Genomic DNA, 23,983 nt, shown 5'->3' with positions numbered 1-23,983 from the left:
ACTGGACTATTGTCTTACCCCATACACAAAAGTAAATTCAAAATGGATCAAAGACCTGAATGTAAGTCATGAAACCATAAAACTCTTAGAAAAAAACATAGGCAAAAACCTTTTAGACATAAACATGAGTGACCTCTTCTTGAACATATCTCCCCAGGCAAGGAAAACAACAGCAAAAATGAACAAGTGGGACTATATTAAGCCGAAAACCTTCTGTACAGGAAAAGACACCATCAGTGTCTAAACTCACAATTAATGAAACTAGAAAAGGAACAACAAATGAGGTCCAAAGTCAAGCAGAAATAAATAAAATTGAGAAGAATAAAACAATAGAAAGAATCAATGAAAGCAGGAGGTGCTGCTTCGAAAAAATAAACAAAATAGATGAATCCCTAGCCAGAATTATCAAGAAAAAAAGAGTCTACACACATAAATAGAATCAGAAATGAGAAAGGAAAAATCACTAGATACCACAGAAATACAAAGAATAATTAGAGAATACTATGAAAAATTACATGGTAACAAACTGGATAACCTAGAAGAAATGGAGAACTTTTAGAAAAATACAACCTTCCAAGGCTGCACAGAAGAAACAGAAAATTTGAATAGACCAATTACCAGCAAAGAAATTGAATAAGTAATCAAAAAACTACCTAGAACAAACCCCTGGACCACATGGTTTCACTGCTAAATTTTATCAAACATTTAGTGTACACCTAATACCCATCCTCCTTGAAGTTTTCCAAAAGAGTAGAAGAGGAGGGAATACTCCCAAACTCATTCTATGAGGCCAGCATCACTCCAATACCAAAACCAGGCAAAGACACCACACAAAAAAGAAAATTACAGACCAACATCCCTGATGAACATAGATACAAAAACACTCAACAAAATATTAGCAAACCAAATTCAAAAACACATCAAAAAGATCATCCATCATGATCAAGTGGGATTCATCCCAGGGATGCAAGGATGGTACAACATTTGAACATCTATCAACATCATACACTAACTACATCAACAAAAAGAAGGACCAAAACCACATGATCTTCTCCATAGATGCTGCAAAAGTATTCAACGAAATTCAGCATCCATTTATGATAAAAACTCTCAACAAAGTGGGTGTAGAGGGCAAGTACCTCAACATAATACAGGCCATATACAACAACCCCACAGCCAACATTATACTTAACAGCAAGAAGCTGAAAGTTTTTCCTTTAAGATCAGGAACAAGACAAGGATGCCCACACTGCCCACTTTTATTCAACATAGTTATGGAGGTCCTAGCCATGGCAATCAGACAAAACCAGGAAATAAAAGGCATCCAGATTGGCAAGGAAAAAGTTAAACTGTCACTGTTTGCAGATGATATGATATTGTACATAAAAAACCCTAAAGAATCCACTCCAAAACAAGTAGATCTAATATCTGAATTCAGCAAAGTTGTGAGATACAAAATTAATACACAGATATATGTTGTACTCCTATACACTAATGATGAACTAGCAGAAAGAGAAATCAGGAAAACAATTCCATTCACAATTGCATCAAAAAGAATAAAATACCTAGGAATAAACCTAAACAAGGAAATGAAAGACCTATATGCTGAAAACTACAAGACACTCTTAAGAGAAATTAAAGAGGACACTACTAAATGGAAATTCATCCCATGCTCTTGGGTAGGAAGAATTAATATTGTCAAAATGGCCATCCTGCCCAAAGCAATCTACAGATTCAATGCAATCCCTGTCAAATACCTACAGCATTCTTGAAAAAACTAGAGCAAATAGTTCTAAAATTCATATGGAACCACAAAACACCCCAAATAGCCAAAGCAATCCTGAGAAGGAAGAATAAAGCAGGGGGAATTATGCTCCCTGACTTCAAGCTCTACTATAAAGCCACAGTAATTAAGACAGTTTGCTACTGGCACAGGAACAGACCCATAGACCAGTGAAACAGAATAGAGAGCCCAGATATAAACCCAAACATATATGGTCAATTAATATATGATAAAAGGAGCCATGGATATAAAATGGAGAAATGACAGACTCTTCAGCAGCTGGAGTTGGCAAAACTGGACAGCTATATGCAAGAGAATGAAAGTGGATTATTGTCTAACCACATACACAAAAGTAAACTCAAAATGGACCAAGGACTGGAACCAGAATGTAAGTCATGAAACCATAAAACTCTTAGAAAAAAATATAGGCAAAAATCTCTTGGATATAAACATGAACAACTTCTTCATGAACATATCTCCCCGAGCAAGGGAAACAAAAGCAAAAAAGACAAGTGGGACTATATCAAACTAAAAAGCTTCTATACAGCAAAGGATACCAGCAGTAGAACAAAAAGACAGCCTACAGTATGGGAGAATATATTCATAAATGATATATTCGATAAGTGGTTGACATCCAAATTATATAAAGATATCACACACCTCAACAAACAAAAAGCAAATAAGCCAATTAAAAAATGGGCATAGGAGCTGAACAGACACTTCTCCAAAGAAGAAATTCAGATGGCCAAAGGCACATGAAAAGATGCTCCACATCGCTAATCCTCAAAAACCACAATGAGATATCACCTCACACCAGTTAGGATGGCCACCATCCAAAACACAAACAACAACAAATATTGGCGAGGATGTGGAGAAAGGGGAACCATCCTACATAGCTGGTGGGAATGTAAACTAGTTCAACCATTGTGGAAAGCAGTATGGAGGTTCCTCAAAAAGCTCAAAATAGAAATACCATTTGACCCAGGAATTCCACTCCTAGGAATTTACCCTAAGAATACAGCTGCTGTAAGACATATGCACCCCTATGTTTATCACAGCACTATTTACAATAGCCAAAAAATGGAAGCAACCTAAGTGTCCATCAGTAGATGAATGGATAAAGAAGATGTGGTACATATACAAAATGGAATATTATTCGGCCATAAGAAAACAAATCCTACCATTTGCAACAACATGGATGGAGCTAGAGGGTATTATGCTCAGTGAAATAAGGCAGGCAGAGAAAGACAAGTATCAAATGATTTCACTCATCTGTGGACTATAAGAACAAAGAAAAAACTGAAGGAACAAAATAGCAGCAGACTCACAGAACCCAAGAATGGACTAACAGTTACCAAAGGGAAAGGGACTGGGGAGAATGGGTGGGAAGGGAGGGATAAGGGGGAAAAACGGGCATTATGATTAGTGGGAGGGGGGACACGCCAAAGGCAGTACACCACAGAAAAGACAAGTAATGATTCTATAGCATCTTACTATGCTGGTGGACAGTGACTGTAATGGGTTATGTGGGGGGGCTTTAAAATAGGAGGAGTCTAATAACCATAATGTTGTTATGTACATTAATGATATATACAGCTACATAAGTAAAATATGTAGATATATAACATGATAATAAGAAAGAAAAGTACAATGAGATACAACTACAGACCCACCTAAATATTTAAAATTTAAAAGACTGACCATAATAAGTATTGACAGGGACATCATAGAAACAGAACTCTCAGACACTCCTGGGGGAAATGTATAACAGTACAATCAGTTTGGAAACAGTTTGGTAGTTTCTTAAAAAGTTCAACATATATCTACCATATACTCAGCAATTCCACTCATCATTATTTATCCAAGAGAAATGGAAACATACTCACACAAAGACCTGTATACAGATGTTCATTATAGCTTTATCATAACCAAAACTAGAAATAACCCCAATGCCATGGATACATGAATGGATAAGGAAATTTCGTCAGGTGCAAAAAGAAACAAATTGCTGCCATGCAGAACATGGGCAAATCTCACGGACATAAATGCTGAGTGAAAGAAGTCAGATATCAAAAAGTATACACTCTATGGTTTTATTTATATAAAGTTCTAGAAAAGCTATACAGTAAAAGTATATATATATCCAATCAGTGATTGGATGTGGGTATGGGGGGAGGAAGAATAATTTCAAGTCGTACATGTATATTTCTGGAGATGATGGTAATATTGTATATTTTGATTGGGGTGGTGGTTATGTGGTAATCATCAAAACTCAATGAAATTGATTTTTTAAAAAAACTTGAAAAAGTACTACTATAATTCCTATTTTACCTGATAAACCACTGAAGTTAAAATACCAATGTTACTCTCTGCATAAAAAAATTGTTACCTCCAACTAAAAATGCTTTCAGGCTTTATATAAATGTATGACATTAGTTTCTGGTTCTCAGATAATCAATATATTTATTATGAATTCATTGCTCCAAGAACACAGCAGCAATTTCAGGAATTAAATATCAAAAGTAGCTGCGTGTGTGTGTGTGCTTTTTTTGCTTATATTCTTTCAAGAAATCTGAGGTAATTTTACATATAGCATTTTATTTTCCTACTAATTTGCATTCACTGAAGAAATTTTGTGTGGTACTTGTCATATCATTATATATCATTTATTCTATTTTTGTCCAAAATATTGTATCTAGTGATGTGAAAGTTAATCATGGCATATGCAAATCAGCTAAATCCCAAAGTTCTGTATTTACATGTTAGTAAAATATTTTCCCTCTTTCAGAAAGAAAATCAAAGCACTGAGAGACTAACTTATCCAAAAGCCAAGATTCAAATCCCAAGTAGTTGTATTCGGAAGCCCACATTCTTAGCCACTATTTCATTCTGCATCTATAAAAGTAGAATGTATTTATAAGCTATTTCCTTCTAGATACTCTACATGTATTTATAAACATACAGTACTTCATAATCAGAAGTAAGGAACTTAAATTGAAAAAGACAGAGACTCTTCAGGACTTTCCTCCAAGATGATATTCAATCCATTAATCTGAACATGTTAGATGTATATGTTAATACTTATGAAATCATTCACCTATATTAACTCAGTTCACATTCTTCATCTTGTTCACAACATGTAAAACCTCATCAAAAATCTTGCAGAAAATCAGACATACTATGGCTATAACATTTCTCTGAGCTACCTATCCAGTAACTCTATAAAGGAAATAAATTTGTAATAAAGTCATGCTAGTTCCCGGAAACCACAACTTTCTCTTCTATGTTCACAAACTATCCTTTTAATAATCTGGTCTAGAATTTTGCACAGAATATATATCAGCCAACTAACAGATTATCCAAAAACTACAAACAGAAATTCAGCAATCTTTTAATCAAGTTCTCCTACTGCAATGAAATATAATTAATAAGAGAGAGATCCTACATTCATTTACAGTAGTTCAGGCCCTTTTGTGTTAAATTCCCTTACATATTACATTTCAGCTTCCTACTGCTAATATTTGGTTGGCCCTTTCCAGAGTGGAAGTAATTCTTCTGGACCAAGAAGACAGAAATAAGAGGAGCTAACAAAATCTACTTTCTACGACCTGTTAATGTTTCCTTACCCACTCTAGCAGCAAGACTATAAACCTAACTGCTGTGAACATAACTGCTGTAAACATAACTAATAAGCCTTTTCAAAAATGATTACTGCCATTTTCTGAAGGTCTCAAATAACTGCGATTTCTAGTTTCTGAAACTATTCTTGTGGGTTCTGCCACTCTTCAACCTTGGTTTTATGTCCTTTTTTATATATTTAGTACTTATAACTGGACACAGTTACTGTCTATTCACAATAGCCTCTTCAGGCCTTTCTTCATTAGAATTTACATTATTTAGTATTTCTAAATTATTATTTGCATTATTTAGTATCTCCCACTCTCTTGGGAATATATCCCAATTACTTTAAGTAGAGGAGGTATACACTTGGAATAATTACCTTGACATTACTTGAAATGTGTCTGGAACTCTGTCAAAAATGCCTTTCAGAAGTGACTTCCCTCCCCAAATCAGTTATTACTTTATGGTCATACCTCCCCTTTAATAGGAACTATATTGCCCAGCTTGATCACCTATTTTATTATGAATAATAATAGCTAACATTTCCTGGGTATGTAATACATGACAGGCACTACAGTAAAGGGTTTTCCAGAGTCTTTGATTTAATACTCACAACTATAATGAGGAAATACTATCATTATCCAATTTTGCTGATAAGGTAGCAAAAACTTAAGTAACCTGACTCAGGTTACACAGATACTAAATAATAAAGCTACTTCCTCAGCCCAAATCTGTCTGAATTAAAAACAAAACAAAACAAAAAAACAAAAGCTGCACCAATTTCTTTCTACTATACCTCCTAGTCATTCACATGTACGCTAAGTTTGAAAAGCGAGGAAGGTGAGATGTTCTAGTTTAAAGTGACTTACAAAGTGAAGTGATTTTTTAAATAAATGTAACAATTTATAGATCACATATCCAGAAACATTTCAAAGTAATCACCTTGAGAACCTTAGTTTGGTAACTTTTTTTAATGTAACAGTTTCGGTAACTTGTTACCAATCTTTTAAATATTTTCAAAATTGGCAAATATTAATTTTTGAGGATAATTTCTATTTTGGAACTAGTGTGATAATTTGGAACCAAATTTTTTATAAATCGGAAATAGCGGTTTAGGGTGCTACATCTTAGTATTGGAGTGCACGGCTTCAGAGTGACAGTCCTAAATTTGAATTCCACCACCCTAACTTTTACCAAACTATTTAATTTAAATTCTGAGCCTTTGTTTCCTCATCTGAAAAAAAAGAAAGGTATAATTTATCTCACAACCATTGTGAAGATTAAATGGAATATGTATATATAGCTTCTGACTATCCATATATACATAACACAACTGACCCTTGAACAATGTGGAGATTAGAAGAACCCACCTCAGCTTCGTTGAAAATCCACATATAATTTCTGACTTCCCAAAAACTTAACTAACAGCCCACTGTCGACTAGAAGCCCTATCAATAATATATAAACAGTCGATTAACACATATCTTGTATGTATGTGTATTATATACTATATCTTTACAATAAAGCTAGAGAAAAGAAAATGTTTTTTCAAATTGTCACAAATCTCTAAGAAATTTTCAATCTATTTCTTGAAAAAAATCCACATATAAATAGACCTGCACAGTTCAAACCCACGTTATTCAAGGGTCAACTGTATATTATATACATGATAAATAATAAATGTTTGTTTCCTCTTCTCCAATGTTATTTTAATCATTATTTCAGACTATGAACACATCAGATAACTCTGTCATTTATAACTTTAAAAAAGCAAGTGATTTTTTTTAGTATATCATTTTCAACTATTGATTTTTTGCTCTAAATTACATGAAACAGTATTTTGATAAATGTAGAAGTCAGTCAGCAACTTACCTGTGGAAACCATCTTTCAAAACTTCTTGCCTCAAAATAATTTCAGAACAAGTGGCGTGTATGCCTGTAAGAAGAACCAAAAGATATTTTTAAAGAAAATAAGCATGCAATGAAAGAATATTTAAATAATTAGAAAATAATTATTTGATAATGTTTTACTTGCCTGGAAAACCTAACCAACCTAAAAATAAAACAAAAACTTATAAAACTTAAGCAATTTGAGCTACAAATAAGTCTACTTCTAACACAGCACTTGGGTTAAGAACATTGACTTTGTAGCTAGATTGCCTAGTTTTAAATCCCAGTCTGTGGCTTAATAGTTATGTGACTTTGACCAAAATAGTTTCTCTCTTAGTTGTATGAATTTAATACAGGTAGCAGCACTTAAAACAGGGCCTACCACATAGTAAGAGCTCTATGTAAGTGTTTGTTATGACCCCAGGACATCCAAAAGAACAGAAAGACTAGAGAGCCAGGAAATCTGTTACAATCCTAGCTCAATGAAACTATGTATTCCATACATACATGCAACTTCTATATTCTACCATCTGCACCTATAAAACTCAGAAGGTGGTACATTTATGCCTTGTGGAGATGTTGGGAGGGTTTTTTAAAAAGAGGCATTTCAAAGGTTCAAAGGATTCCTTTATAAACTTTAGAATAACTTGTGACTGAATTCTCACTATACTGACTCCATGCAGAATTCTGACATTAAACCTATTATTCAACATCAGCATCATAAAAGTAAAACTTCAGTTACTAATGATCACCAGTTCTGCCAGGAACCTTCTATGGAACTTCATTCCACTTTCAAAGCTGGAGGTGTATGGGAAGAATTTTAAAACAAAACACAGAAAACTGATATACTATTGTATGATGCTAAATCGATTAGTGTTTTCCTGAAAAAAAACGATGTGGAGATGAAAATATCTGAAATATACAAGGGAAAGAAGAAATAAAGCATGGAAAAATAATTTAAATAGTACCTGTACAACAGATCCTCTACTTGGGGCTTTCACATGTGTTTTCATTTTTACAACTTTTTACATAGGAGAAAACTGACTTAGGAAGTTACTGACTCTGGATCATACAATAAGTTACTGAATTTTGAAGCAAGATTTGCCTGACTTTCAAAGCCTATGATATTTCTACTCTTTTAGCTAGAGAAATGCTTGTTTGGAGAGGCATATATCTTTTCCCGAATAACCTAACGTTATCGCTTATACAAATCGCTAAGTTTCTTCATATTTACTTTTAATGGGGATGGGGTGGGAGTAAGGGTTTATATCTGCCTATAAATTAAGTTACAAAAAAAGGTCAGATTAATAGGCTTAAATTCTATTGGGATAACACTAGAGAGTATTAAATCACATTCATCTTGGGGTGATAGGCTAATTTACAAAACAGTATAGCAAATACTACATTATGATTTTTAAGGCAAAAGTACCATTTTCAAAATGAATTTGTTACATCTGAATTCACCTTTAAGATTTTTTTTCCTCTTAAACATTATTTGGTTACTCTGGCCTGAACTGGCTCTGGAAGTTTACCCCTTTTGAATCACAGAATGCTAGTGCCAGAGGAGTCTTTAGAGATCACCTAGTCCAGTTACTTAAAAATTCTTTTTGGCCTCATAATCCTTTCTTAAAACTTGGTAACCTAATATGTAAACCCACAAAAGCAAAACTGCAATGATTGATAGATACTAGTTTAATATCTTCATTTTACAGATGGAGAAACTCACCTGATTTGTACTGACTTTCCCTTCCTTATCAAATGTTATAGCTTTATTGTAATTACTGCACGTATTTGTCTCCTCCACTACACTACAAGTTCTACGCGGGTTGGGGCCGTGTTCAGCTCAGGGCTGGACAACAGCAACTAGCACAGCACTTGGGCCCAAAAAACAACTTGCTTACCCAGCTCCGAGTCATAAACTCCAGGCCATCCAGTTTATTATCAAAACTGTCTGTAAAACAAAACTAGTCGTCCTCCCCTTCCCATGTCCCTTAAGTCTCTGTATTCGGGATTGGGATTCTCACACTTTACATGGCCCTGAGGCTTTGTTGGCCCAGTGGTAGTCAGAAGCTTTATGCAGCCCAAGAGCATACCAAAACGCTTCACCGCTCTAGTTCCTTTAGAGTATTTTAGTAATAGCGCAGCCAGTCCCACCTCTAAACGTCAAAGCCCCATCTCCAGAGACCCAGGAGCGGGTAGAGAGCAACCGGACGGGGAGGAGGAGAGGAAGAGGAACGTGGCCTTTGTTGTTAACCTCCCCTAGCTCACCCTATAGTTCTAGGATCGCCCGGTGAAGTACCACTCCAAAACGAGGAGCCGAGGGGACCCTGGAGTCCGGACCGCACCCGGCCTAGGGGCCCTCAAGCCCCACCCTCTCCCGCAGCCCCGCCCCACCCATTACCCGCGTTGGTGGGGGTGGCGGTGAAGGCCGCGGACGGCGTTAGCGTGAGCACAGACACCTCCCAGAGGAGCAGCCAGGCCACCGCCCGGACGGCCACGGCCCGGGCAGCCAGGACGCTAAAGAACGCGCGCCTGAGAAGAGCGCGCGGGAACGAAACGCGGACGGAAGAGGCTGCACACGGCCTCACGCCGCTCCTAGAGCGTGCTACCACAGTTAGTAACCGGAACGGAAGGCTCGCCCGCGGTCCAGCCGTTCCGGCTCCTAGCAGCTGTGATTGTCGAAAGCTCCGGAGTCACGAGAGGCGACGGTCCCAGTCCCCTAGCTCGCTCCTCTCGCCACTCCGCCCTTCGCCGTCCCGGTCGGGGGCGGGGCTAGAAGCCGCGCAAGCGCCGTGACGTACGCTCGGGCTGTCGCCGTGGGAAGTGCTCTTCGCTTCCACAGCCGTTTTCAGGTCCCCTTACGGGTTACCAGAGCCGGCTAGCGGAGCTCGGATCTTTGCTTCCACTTCCAAGCATTTGCGGATTCGGACCTCCAGCCAGGGAGTTCACCCCACAGTCACGTATGCAGGGCTGTGGCTGTCGCCTCTTCCTGCAGCGCCAGCCTCCGCTTGGCCTCGGCCTCAGGTGCTTCTGCGCGCACTGCAATTGGGTGTAAAAGACCCCCTAACGGCGGTTTTAGACGTTGGCCTGCTGGAGAAGATGCACTTTCTGTACTTCTCTAAGGGTAAGAAAGTCAGCCTTTGCATGAGTGGGGACGTGAAAACGTAGAGAATCGTCTACCTGTGTAACTCCGGGGGAAAATATTTTCGCAGCCCGGGGCGAAATACCTTTGAATCCGAGATAAGTCAAAGGGAGAAATAAAGGGGGAGAAACCCCTCTATTGCTTACAAGCAGTCATCCACTTCCGCCCGCCACTACCTCTCGCACGCACCCCGCTGCAATAAAGGGACACTCCACCCATACTCTCCCGTCTAGATATGCCCTAATTATCACTAGATAATTACCCGTTGATATGGAGATGGCTGCTTTTCTCCACCCCTTGGAAACACCTACAGGTGTGGAGATGCACTAAGGGCAGGTGAGAGATTTCGGAAATAACTGCAGTTTTATCCACAATCTGTTGGCAAAATCTGTACATTTTTAGCTGCTGTGGGGGATGCCTGGCAGGATTGTGGCAGTCACTGATCACTGAGGAGAAAAGCATTAGTGTCTAGGAAGAGAGTTAGGTAAATGTGTCATCTGTCTTAATGAATTAAATTGAATCTGTAAGTAGGCCTCCAGAGTATATCCAGTCCAGATTGGAGCAAACCGAGGGCTCTAAGAGGAACGTCTCGCAGAGGAAAGATGTCAGAAGATACTATCTAAAACTTAAAATAGCATTATAATCATGCTATTAAGAAACATGGAAATAAAGTTCAGCAGGGACACTTAAAAGAATTGAAACTGGTTTCCTATGGAAAGGCAAAGGGCAGAAGATAACAGTTTTTTGTTACAAGCCTCATAGAATTATTTTACATTTTAAACGATATAAACATTACTTTAGTAAAAATAAAGGTTTAATTTTTTTTTGAGAAAGGAAACTAAGTAAAAAAAAGTACCTTAAATATCAATTGCAGTTGATTTCCTAAGAGTAAAAATTCTCACATCTGATAGTAAGGGGTGAATAATATAGATTTTGGTATATCCATAGGACAAATACTTGGCAGCCATAAAAATTGCATTTTCATAAAACATTTAATGGCAAAGTCACATAGGTTATTTACAAGGTAGAAATAGTACATATATTATAAAAAACATACTATAGTTTAAAAAATAAAACTGTATGCCTAGAAGAAAGACTGAAAGGGTGATTGATTATATTTCCTCCTGCCCCTTTCACCCATAACCCCATTTTTCTACAATGAGCATGTATGTGGAATAACTATGTTCCTATAGTGATTCTCAAACAGAACTGAGTTTATGAAGATAGCATCACCCTACCCTGTTTTACCTCTAGGTTCCTTGACATTTAGAAATCTTCCTGAGAATATCATAGTTGTACTTAAAGCAGTCCCTAAAATTAAGTGTATTTTGGCATTGGGGGCAGGGAAGAGAAGAAGGAATAGAAATTATTAACCTGCAAAATAGCTGTGTTTCTTATAACTGAAAAAAATATATAGTGAGACAAATAACCTTAAATAAAAGCCACATAAACTTTATTGCCTTGTATATATAGAAGCAGATTCTGTATCAGATCTGCCATTTTGATCACACTTCTATACTATAAACACTCAGAGGATATACAGGAGCTCTCTTAATATTAATACACTGAATTAAACAAGTATGTTTAATTCAGAATGCCTACTGCATTCCAGGTATTGTGCTGGAATTTTGGTGAACAATGGATATATTCCCTGCCTTCATGGAGCATATAGAAAAGAAAGGAAAGTAAATGATTAAATAAGCAATTACCAAAAAATAAAATGCACAAAGGTGACAGATCTGGTCTGGTGAACCTGTTAGGACATGATGTTTAAGATTAAAAAAAACTCTTAGTACCTTGATATAAAGAGTGCTTATACATACTTTAATTGGTAAATAAAGAAGATCCTATAAGCCAATTCTTGGGCTGATTCAGGGGCTTATACATATATAGAAAACCTTTGGTTAAGAGTACAGTACACTGATTTGCATTTCCAGGCTCATATCTGAACAAACTTAATCCTGTCATGGAACCAGAGATTTTTAGGGGTCCAGCAGAATAAGAGTAACCCAGGGCCAAACTGTACTCTCAGGGTAGCTCTCAAAATACTGAGTTTCGTAGGCTGAGCATGCAGCTCCAGAACTGGACTAGAGCCAGATCTGCTGGGGAGGAAGAGAGGAGGCAGTAGGATTTAGCCAACACTTAATTTTTTTTCCCCTTTAGCAGGAAGTCATTATGTGACTAACATATTTTCATCAGATTTCCTCTGATTTACCCTGAAGCATATGTGAAAATGATGTGCACTGCCAAGAAATGTGGAATTAGGTTCCAGCCTCCAGCTATTATCTTAATCTATGATAATGAAGTGAAGGAGAAAAGTCGCCTGCGCATCATGCCCGTCCGAAACTTTTCAAAGTTTTCAGGTACCTCATGCTTTATCTTGTCTCCTGTCTTAAATATTTTCTAAATCACTTAATAAGAATGATTTGAGTCTCATGTAATGGAGTGACATGGCCTTCAGAATTGAACAGACCTATATTCAAATCATGCCTCTAGCAGGGCAGATGTGTGACCCTGACTAAATTACTAACTCTCAGGAGCTTCAGTTTACTATTATGTAAAAGGAAGTCAATAATCCAACCCTTTCAGATTTGTAGTGGGTTAAATGAGATGTCATTTTCAGTAATACTAATTTTCTTTCTCCTCACAAATGTGTTTTTATTTGCAGTCTTGATATTCTCAGTACCAGTACTAATATCTAAAGCTATAATAATACTTTTTTTCTTCAGACATTTTCTCCAGTTCAAAGTGTTCAACATTTCCTTAAAATGATTTCAAGTGAAGGAAATAAAATAAATATCCCTCCTTTCCACACCACACACAAAGCTTGATATAATGGAATGGTTCTGCAAAATACTTCATTCCAAAACAGCCACTTAGCTACTTTGCTGTGATGGCAGATGAAGCTTTCAGTAGTTAGTGGTGCATCAGTAGTTTGTGATATATATATTGTTTGTAGCATATAGTTTTGTTCCTCTCTCCTAGATTGCAACAGAGCTGCCGAACAGTTAAAGAATAATCCACGACATAAGAGTTACCTGGAACAGGTACCTCTGAGGCAGCTAGAGAGGTTGTTCAATTTATTACGAGGTTACTTGCAGGGACAGAGTTTGGCAGAAACAATGGAACAAATTCAAGGGAAAGCAACTATTGATCCTGAGGAGGACCTGAATAAACTAGATGACAAGGAACTTGCCAAAAGGAAGAGCATCATGGATGAACTTTTTGAGAAAAATCAGAAGAAGAAGGATGATCCAAATTTTGTTTATGACATTGAAGTTGAGTTCCCACAGGATGAACAACTGCAGTCCTGTGGCTGGGACACAGAGTCAGCTGATGAGTTCTGATACCAAAAACTCAAAACTACTGGGCTAGCAAAAAATACATGTTTACACAAAGGATGTAGGTTGGTTCTAGAAAATACCTGTAAAGAACACTAAATGTACCCTTTTGGTCATATTTGGATTGACTGTGTTACTTTAAAAACCCAGGACATGTAGAGCATCTACTGTGTAGGTGCATAAGGAACACAGGAAAAGCAGAATATAGGAATCTGCCCTGAAGGAGCTTACAATCTAATTGGAAGGTAAGTCAGAAACTTGTGAAAAGCTAATTAACAGTACTAGGCAGCAAAGAGATGACAGCCAGATGCTTGATAAAGGCTAAAGAGGGTCAGAGCCTATATTACTGTAGGTTAAATAGGGAAGATTTTGTCCTTTAGTGGCAAGATGGGACTTTGCCTGGCCCCTTGAAATGGTAGTATTTGGATAGAAACTTAAATCAATTCCAAATGAGAGAAACTGGGAGAAAAAAAAGGGTGGATGGGTGAGGGTTGGTGGTAAAGAGATAGGAATTAGAAGATTTTCTTTGAGGAACAGTAAGGAAAGTATAGTGTGATAAGATTGGAGGACATGTATGGTTCCTAAGGGTTTGTCCTGTATGCCTTATGTCTTCATATGTATTTAACTCTGTTTTATGTGTATTTAACTCTGGAATGGAAGAGTTTACTGCAGCAGCAAGTGGGTGCCCTTTGATAGACAGCAGGGGAGTTCTGCCCCTTTGGTATCAGGAAATATCTGCTGAAGACATTCTGAAACCCTGAACCTCTTCTCATAAATAAGAGGTTTGTTTGTCAATTGGGAAATCTACCCATAATAAGTGAACACTAGATACTGCCAGTATAGGCCTATTGAGTTTGGATGTACAAAGGGATCTTTATTGACCAAGGTTATGTGTATACAGATATATCTTTTTTAATTAGAATATTATTCAATTTGTAGAAATCTTATGTTTGCTGCAAGCAAATTAATACTCAAATAAAACTGTAAAAATCATTCACTCTTTGTGCCTGTCCATCCCAACTCTCTTTACCAGTAAAAGCCCCCTTAAAGGATTCATTCTTACAGTGATATTACCAGGGATTTAAGATGGCCATGGGTCATATATATATATTTGCCAAAGGTAGCAATAGAGTTTTCAGAATTGGAGAGTTTTCAGTATCTACGTAGTATTCCATTGTGTAGATGTAGATGTTTTCTTCTGAGAGCTGAGTTTAGGTTGTTTTCTGCTTTTACTGTTACAAACAATGCCACAGCAAATAATCTTGTACATTCTGCTTCTCATGTGTGAAGTCTATAAATAATGCCTAGATGGGAGTTCCTGGGATGGGCATAATGAATTTTAATAGATACTACTAAGTTGTCTTCCAAAGGGGTTCATTAATTCATTTATTCATTTAGTGTATGTACTTAATAAGTACCTACTACATGCTGAGCCTGTACTATTCTAGAGGGTGGGGATGCAGCAGTATACACAACAAAGTCCTTGCCTTTAAAAGGTTTCCAGCTTAGTGGGAGAGGAGAGACAATAAAAGTAAATACATAGACTAATGTCATTGATGAATGCTCGGAATTAAAAGCAAGGTAAAAAGAATGATGGAAACGGGGAGCCACTGTTTTCAATTGGGTGATCAGGGAAGGCCTGAAGAGATGACATTTGAGCAAAGGCCTAAGGAGGTAAGAAGTTGATGTGCATTTCAGGGGTAGTGGAGAAATGTAAATACATAGGTCCTTGGGGCTGGAGTGTGTTTGGCATATTTGAGGAAGAAAAAGGATCTTTTGAGCCATGGCTAATTCAGTTTAAGCAAGAGAGAAATGACAGACATGAGGCTGGAGTGTATTTTACCAATGCATAGCACTTACAATGAAGGTCGTACCAACTTACACTATCAGCAGTACGTGAATACCTGTTTTCCCCCACATGCTCATCAACAGAGAATGTTAGCAAATGCATTGATCTTTGCCAACTTTATCACTTAAAGTGGTATCTCATAGTTTGAATTTGCATTTCTTTTATTATGAGTGAGACTGTCTTAATACATCCAAGATCCATTTTTAATGAAATAACTTAAATCTTTTGCTCATTTTTCTATTGAGTAGTTTTTTCTTACTGATTTGTATTAATTTCCTTAGGACAATAATCTTTGGTCAAGATATGAGTTGTAGGTATTTCTACTTTGTCATTTGTTTTTTATTTTGTTCATGATGTTTTTTTCTAGGCAGATTTGTTCAAGTCTAATTGGTTAATATTTTTCTCTATGGTTCTGCATTTTGTGTCATATATAGAGAGGCATTCATCCAAGATTTTTCTTTTAATCCCATGGTTGTTTCTATACAGGAATTTATTTTGGTATAACATGTGAGATACAAATCCAGCTTTTTTCCAGATGCTCATTCAGGTGTCCCAACACTGTTATCAGTTGAATTGCCCATTTTTTCTCATTGATTTGAAATGCATCCTTTATCATATCCTACGTTTCCGTGTGTGTCCAAATAATTCTTTTGATTGTTAATGTCATCTGCAGCACACTTCCCAGTTCATGCTTTTTTGATCTTTATTGAGCAAATCTCATGTGTTCACTAAATTAAGAGTTATAGAAAGATAGAAAATGGATCATAACTTTTGCCTCTGAGATGTTAACATAGTTTACTGAAAGCAACAAAATTAGTCAAAATGAGGTAGAGGTAGGTACTGACTGAAACTAGAGCAGATGGAGGAGATCATGTGAGCTGAGCAGTTGTGGGGTTTTTTTTTGTCTGGAGCTAATTCTTCTGCTGGACTCTTTTATATTTTTTCATTAAAAAAATTAATATGTATTCAATATTCATCGTTTTCAAAATGTAGGCAAATATGAGTGTAAAAGTGAAATGGGAAAATTCTCCCCTCACCTTCTCTCATTTCCCATGTTGCCCAGAAACTGGCTTCTCTAGAGTGCTCTGGATCCCATCATCTCTTGTGACCTTACTTCATCAATTATTTTCTCTCTCTCCATTTCTGTCTTTCTCGTTTCAGCTTCATGCCCTCCTGGCTCATTCTCTGCAGTCTGTAAACTAGCATAGAACCCTGCTGTCTTAAAACAGGAAAACACTTGACCTTGCCTTGTTTTTCTTTACCTATGCAAATTTTAGCTCATTTAGTTGTTAAATAAATCTAACCCTCCCTACCCCATTCATCCACCCTTTAAGAGCAGATCCTGCTATACTCTGGTTCTAGAGCTGCTTGCTCAGCCTATCAAGCTCAATACTATGAGAGCCACCCTGGAAGTTCAGTTTGGCCCTGAGGTATTCTTAGTCTGTTAGATCCCTAAAAATCTCTGGCTCAACTGTGTTGTATACCTGAAACCAATATAATATTGTATATCAACTATCTGTCAATTAAAAAAAAGACTCAACTACACGTCATTTTATACTCAGCTATTAATAAAATAAGCTAATTGAACTGTAAATACACTTTGCCAAAACCAATGGTTGACTATGTTTAACTGCTAAAAACCCAAATACAAATTGATATTTATAATAGCCTCAGAAAAAAAAGAAAAAATCTCTGGTTCATTGAGGGGTAAGTTTGTTCATATGTGAGCCTGGAAATGCAAATCAGTTAGAACTTCTTACTCTACTGTACTCTTAATCAAAGATTGTAACCCTGGGACCCTGGGTCAGTTCAAGAATTGACTTAAAAATTCTTTTCTGTTTTCAGATTAAGTGAGTATGTAACAAGCACCCCTTGTGTCAAGTGGTCACTTTAAACATAATCTGATAAGAGGTTCACCAGATCTGTCTGCCTTGCAGTTTTGCAATTATTATTCACCTGTCTAATATTTTGACAAGAGTGGTGGATGAAAATTAAGGATAGGCCATTGGATTTGGCAACTGGATCTCTCAATATTTACAAATGAAGCTTGAGGGGAGTGATTAGGATTGAAACTGCAGGATATTAAAAAGGAAACAATCTTAGGCCTAAATGAAAAGCTAAAACTATGGGTAAAACTATTTAGAAGAAAATAAAGAGAAAATCTTTATGACCTTGGTGTCTTAGCTTGGAATGCTAAAACAAAATACTGTCAATTGGGTGGCTTATAAATAACAGAAATTTATTTCTCACAGCTTTGGAGACTGAAAGTCCAAGGTGGATGCAGCCTGGTCGGTTTTTGGTGAGAACTCTTTTCCAGGTTGCAGATCATGAACTTCTTATAGGATCGTCTCATGGTGGAATGCAGAGCACAGCAAGCAACCTCTCTCCTTACTCCTAAAGCACTAATCCCACTCAAAGAAGTTTCACCCTTACAACTTCATCTAATCCTCATTACCTCCCCACCTGCAAAGGTGGGACCACAACCTCCAAATACCATCATATTGAGGGGTAGAATTTCAACATGAATATTGGAAGGACATAAACATTCAGTCCATAACACTTGGGTTAGGCAAAGAGGTCTTAGGTGAAGATCTAAGAGCTAAGAACTAAGAGCAGGAACATTAAAACAAAAAATTGATATATTGTATTTATTAAAATTTAAAAATGTTTTACTCCAAAGATAACATTGAAAACATAAAAAGACAATCCAGAGACAGAGAATATATCTGTAGACCATATATCTGAAAAAGGACTTATACCCAGCATATATAAAAGACTCTTGGCAGAGCCAAGATGGCAGCATGAGTAGTTCAGTGGATATCTCCTCCCAAAAACATGTATTTATGAAAATACAATAAGTACAACTATTCCTAAAAGGGACACCAGTGGATACAGTACAGTAGCCACGATGCATCTACATCTGTGAGAACTCAACATCACATGAAGGGGGTAAAACACAAGCCGTGGCCCGGTGGGACCCAAATCCCCCCCCACCCTGGAACCCAGCGGGAAGAGAGGACTTGGAAAAGGGAGGGAGTGAGCCCAGGAATGCTAAACAACCAGCTCTAGAAATCCGCTCCCAGAGTGCAGACACAAGGTGCACGGGGTGCTGGATATTAGAGAAAGGGAAAAGCAAAACCTGCGAGCAGGTCCCCACAACCAGCATCCCTGAGACAAAAGAAAAGCAAGTGCTTTTTGCAAGTCTTAAAGAGACAGGGACCCCACAGCTGGATGAAGTCCCGGCACACTTAGCCAGCAGCTGGGAATCCCGGGGAACTTTAGGCACCCTAACTCCCTGGGTGGCAGCACAGCTCTGAAGCCCCTCACAGCAATAAGCAACCTGCCAGTCATTCCCCCAACTGGCGTGGACCCTGACACCCTGGCCCAGTAGTGGGAGAGTGGCAGCGCACACTGGGGGCGGCACCAGAGGGGACCAGGAGTGGCCTGTGCATGCCGGGGGCACCAGAGGGGACGGAGATCAGCCCGTGCGAGCCCGCTGCAGCAGCGACCGAGCTGCCCAGGAGTGGCCTGCATGTGCTGGCGGCCACGGCACCAGAGGGGCCCAGGAGAGGCCGGCGCAAGCCCGCAGCAGCGGTGACCAAGTGGCCTGGGAGTGGCTCGTGAGTGCCGGCAGTGGTGACACCAAATGGGCACAGGAAAAGCCCATGCGCACCTGCAGCAGTGCCAGAGGGGCCCAAGTGCAGCCCACGCGCGCCGGCAGAGGCAGCACCAAAGGGGCCCGGAAGCGGCCCTCAGGAGCTGGCAGCGGTGGTGGAGGAGCAGCCCAGGAGCAGCCGTGCTCCCAGCAGCCAACCAGAATCAAAGCCCGATGCACAGCCTCCCAGGCCAGACCCAAAAGGCGCTCTTGGCACACAGCTGCCCGGCAGGGGAGCCGCTTTCACGAGGAAACGCACCCGGCATGCCTGCCACTCCTCGCAGGGCTCTGCACTGCTCTGACGGAGACCCTGCCCATAGCAGTTTAGGGGATTAACCTGGTGGCTGCTCCAGGAGTGCAGGTAACTGACACAGGCAGCAGAGAAGGGCAAGGCATCCAGCAAGCAGGAAAGGACTTTCTTCTCCCAGCTGACACACCCGCCACCTGCCTACAGCGGCGGCTATCACCATGAAAAGGCAGAAAAATGTAGTCCAGTTCAAAATAGTCCAGACAACCCCTGAGAGGGGATCTGTAGAGACAGACCTAGCCAGTCTCCCTGAAAAAGAATTCAAAATAAAAATCATAAACATGCTGAGAGAGCTGCAGAGAAATATACAGAAGCTAAGGGATGATGTCCGGAGGGAGATTACAGAAATGAAACAATCTCTGGAAGGATTTATAAGCAGAATGGATAAGATGCAAGAGGCCATTGAAGGAATAGAAACCAGAGAACAGGAACACATAGAAGCTGACGCAGACAGAGATAAAAGGATCTCCAGGAATGAAACAATATTGAGAACTCTGTGACCAATCCAAAAGGAACAATATCTGCATTATAGGGGTACCAGAAGAAGAAGAGAGATAAAAAGGGATAGAAAGAGTCTTTGAAGAAATAATTGCTGAAAACTTCCCCAAACTGGGGGAGGAAATAGTTGATCAGACTATGGAAGCACACAGAAATCCCAACAAAAGGGACCCAAAGAGGACAACACCAAGACACATAATAACTAAAATGGCAAAGATCAAAGACACAGACAGAGTATTAAAGGGAGCCAGAGAGAGAAAAAAGGTCACCTAGAAAGGAAAACCCATCAGGCTATCATCAGACTCCTCAACAGAAACCTTACAGGCCAGAAGAGAATGGCATGATATATTTAATGCAATGAAACAGAAGGGCCTTGAACCAAGGAAACTACATCCAGCACGATTATCATTTAAATATGATGGAGGGATTAAACAATTCCCAGACAAGCAAAAGTTGATGGAATTTGCCTCCCACAGACCACCTCTACAGGCTATTTTAGAGGGACTGCTCTAGATGGGAGCACTTCTAAAAAGAGCACAGAACAAAACACCCAACATATGAAGAACAGAGAAGGAATAAGAAGGGAGAGAAATAATCATCAGACTGTGTTCATAATAGTTAAGTAAATGAGTTAAGTTACACAGTAAGGTAGTAAAGAAGCTAAGCTTGAACCTTTGGTAACCATGAATCTAAAACCTGCAATGGCAATAAGTGCATATCTTTCAATAATCACCCTAAATATAAATGGACTGAATACACCAATCAAAAGACACAGAGTAATAGAATGGATCCAAAAACAAGACCAATCTATATGCTGCTTACAAGAGACGCACCTCAAACCCAAAGACATGCACAGATTAAAAGGCAAGGGATGGAAAAAGATATTTCATACAAACAACAGGGAGAAAAAAGCAGGGGTAGCAATATCAGTATCAGATAAAATAGACTTCAAAACAAAGAAAGTAACAAGAGATAAAGAAGGACATTACATAATGATAAAGGGCTCAGTCCAACAAGAGGATATAACCATTATAAACATATATGCACACAATACAGGACCACCAATACACGTGAAACAAATACTAACAGAATTAAAGGAGGAAACAGAATGCAATGCATTCATTTTAGGAGACTTTAACACACCACTCACTCCAAAGGACAGATCCACCAGACAGAAAATAAGTAAGGACACAGAAGAACTGAACAACACACTAGAACAGATAAGACCTAATAGACATCTATAAACTCTACATCCAAAAGCAACAAGATACACATTCTTCTCAAGTGCACATGGAACACTCTCCAGAATAGACCACATACTAGGGCACAAAAAGAGCCTCAGTAAATTGCAAAAGATTGAAATTCTACCAACCAACTTTTCAGACCACAAAGGTATAAAATTAGAAATAAATTGTACAAAGAAAGCAGAAAGGCTCACAAACACATGAAGGCTTAACCACATGCTGCTAAATAATCAATGGATCAACTACCGAATTAAAATGGAGATCCACCAATATATGAAAACAAATGACAACAACACAATGCCCCAATTTCTGTGGGATGCAGCGAAAGCAGTCTGAAGAGGAAAGTATATAGCAATCCAGGCATATTTAAAGAAGGAAGAACAATCCCAAATGAATACTCTAATGTCACAATTATCGAAATTGGAAAAAGAACAACAAATGAGGCATAAGGCCAGCAGAAGGAGGAACATAATAAAGATCAGAGAAGAAATAAATAAAATTAAGAAGAATAAAACAATAGAAAAACATCAATGAAAGCAAGAGCCGGTTCCTTGAGAAAATAAACATAATAGATAAGAACCTAGCCAGAATTATTAAGACAAAAAGAGAGTCAACACACATCAACAGAATCAGAAACGAGAAAGGAAAAATCACGATGGACCACACAGAAATACAAAGAATTATTAGAGAATACTATGAAAACCTATATGCTAACAAGCTGGAAAACCTAGGAGAAATGGACAACTTCCTAGACAAATACAACCTTCCAAGATTGACCCAGAAAGAAACAGAATATCTAAACAGACCAATTACCAGCAACGAAATTGAAGCGGCAATCAAAAAACTACACCAGAGCAAAATGGATTTTTTTGCTCTGATGGATTTACCTCAGAATTTTATCAGACATACAGAGAAGACATAATACCCATTCTCCTTTAAAGTTTTCCAAAAAATAGAAGAGGCGGGAATACTCCCAATCTCATTTTATGAAGCCAACATCACCCTAATACCAAAACCAGGCAAAGACCCCACCAAAAAAGAAAACTACAGACCAATATCCCTGATGAATGTAGATGCAAAAATACTCAACAAAATATTAGCAAACTGAATTCAAAAATACATCAAAGGATCATACACCATGACCAAGTGGGATTCATCCCAGGGATGCAAGGATGGTACATCATTCGAAAATCCATCAACATTATCCACCACATCAACAAAAAGAAGGACAAGACCCACATGATCATCTCCATAGATGCTGAAAAAGCATTCGACAAAATTCAACATCCATTCATTGTAAAAACTCTCAACAAAATGGGTATAGAGGGCAAGTACCTCAACATAACAAAGGCCATATATGATAAACCCACAGCTAACATCATAGTGAACAGCGAGAGGCTGAAAGCTTTTCCTCTGAGATCGGGAAAGGGTCAGGGATGCCCACTCTCCCCACTGTTATTCAACATAGTACTGGAAGTCCTAGCCATGGCAGTTAGACAAAACAAAGAAATACAAGGTATCCAGATTGGTAAAGAAGAAGTTAAATTGTCACTATTTTCAGATGACATGATATTGTACATAAAAAACCTTAAGGACTCCACTCCAATACTACCAGAACTGATATCAGAATACAGCAAAGTTGCAGGATACAAAATTAACACATAGAAATCTGTGGCTTTCCTATACACTAACAATGAACTAATAGAAAGAGAAATCAGGAAAACAATTCCATTCACAATAGCATCAAAAATAATAAAATACCTAGAAATAAACCTAACCAAGGAAGTGAAAGACCTATACCCTGAAAACTACAAGATACTCTTAAGAGAAATTAAAGAGGACGCTAACAGATGGAAACTCATCCCATACTCCTGGCTAGGAAGAATTAATATCATCAAAATGGCCATCCTGCCCAAAGTAATATACAGATTCTATGCAATCCCTATCAAATTACCAATGGCATTCTTCAATGAACTGGAACAAATAGTTCAAAAATTCATATGGAACCACCAAAGACCCCAAATAGCCAAAGCAATCCTGAGAAGGAAGAATAAAGTGGGGGGGGGATCTCGCTCCCCAACTTCAAGCTCTACTTCAAAGCCACAGTAATCAAGACAATCTGGTACTGGCACAAGAACAGAACAACCACAGACCAATGGAACAGAATAGACACTCCAAACATCTATGGTCAATTAATATACAATAAAGGAGCATGGACATACAATGGGGAAATGACAGCCTCTTCAACAGATGGTGCTGGCAAAACTGGACAGCTACATGTAAGAAAATGAAACTGGATCACTGTCTAACCCCATACACAAAAGTAAATTCAAAATGGATCAAAGACCTGAATTAAGTCATGAAACCATAAAACTCTTAGAAAAAAGCTTAGGCAAAAATCTCTTAGACATAAGCATGAGTGACTTCTTCATGAACATATCTCCCCAGGCAAGGGAAACAAAAGCAAAAATGAACAAGTGGGACTATATCAAGCTGAAAAGCTTGTGTACAGCGAAGGACACCATCAATAGAACAAAAAGGTATCTACAGTATGGGAGAGTATATTCATAAATGACAGATCCGATAAAGGGTTGATATCCAAAATATATAAAGAGCTCACATACCTCAACAAACAAAAAGCAAATAATCCAAT

At 38.3% G+C, this 23,983-nt stretch overlaps 2 protein-coding genes across 3 annotated transcripts in view; one reads left to right on the top strand and one right to left on the bottom strand.

Annotated features, from left to right (window-relative positions):
- Nucleotides 1–10,210, bottom strand: part of PIGX (phosphatidylinositol glycan anchor biosynthesis class X) — a 47,748-nt gene extending 37,538 nt beyond the window's left edge. Inside the window, exons 1-4 of the mRNA XM_073230472.1 lie at nucleotides 10,164–10,210; nucleotides 9,696–9,979; nucleotides 7,440–7,457; nucleotides 7,277–7,340 (exon numbers count right to left, since the gene is read on the bottom strand). Of these exons, the coding sequence (XP_073086573.1) occupies nucleotides 7,277–7,340; nucleotides 7,440–7,457; nucleotides 9,696–9,979; nucleotides 10,164–10,210 (413 nt within the window). The remainder of the gene's footprint in view (nucleotides 1–7,276; nucleotides 7,341–7,439; nucleotides 7,458–9,695; nucleotides 9,980–10,163) is intronic.
- CEP19 (centrosomal protein 19) lies at nucleotides 9,894–17,870 on the top strand. 2 transcript variants are annotated; one of them, XM_017650603.3, is made up of 3 exons: nucleotides 9,894–10,418; nucleotides 12,659–12,799; nucleotides 13,422–17,870. In XM_017650603.3, exons 1-3 carry the CDS (start codon nucleotides 10,394–10,396, stop codon nucleotides 13,781–13,783), a joined length of 528 nt encoding a protein of 175 aa, XP_017506092.1. In that variant the 5' UTR covers nucleotides 9,894–10,393; the 3' UTR covers nucleotides 13,784–17,870. The 2 variants fall into 2 exon arrangements, with proteins under 2 accessions (XP_017506092.1, XP_017506093.1); XM_017650604.3 differs by having other exon boundaries at nucleotides 12,636–12,799.
- The last annotated feature ends 6,113 nt before the right edge of the window (nucleotides 17,871–23,983 follow it).

This window comes from Manis javanica, chromosome 3, assembly GCF_040802235.1.
Source record: "Manis javanica isolate MJ-LG chromosome 3, MJ_LKY, whole genome shotgun sequence".
Classification (NCBI taxonomy): Eukaryota; Metazoa; Chordata; class Mammalia; order Pholidota; family Manidae; genus Manis; species Manis javanica.
This window is presented reverse-complemented; position numbering and strand designations above follow the sequence as displayed.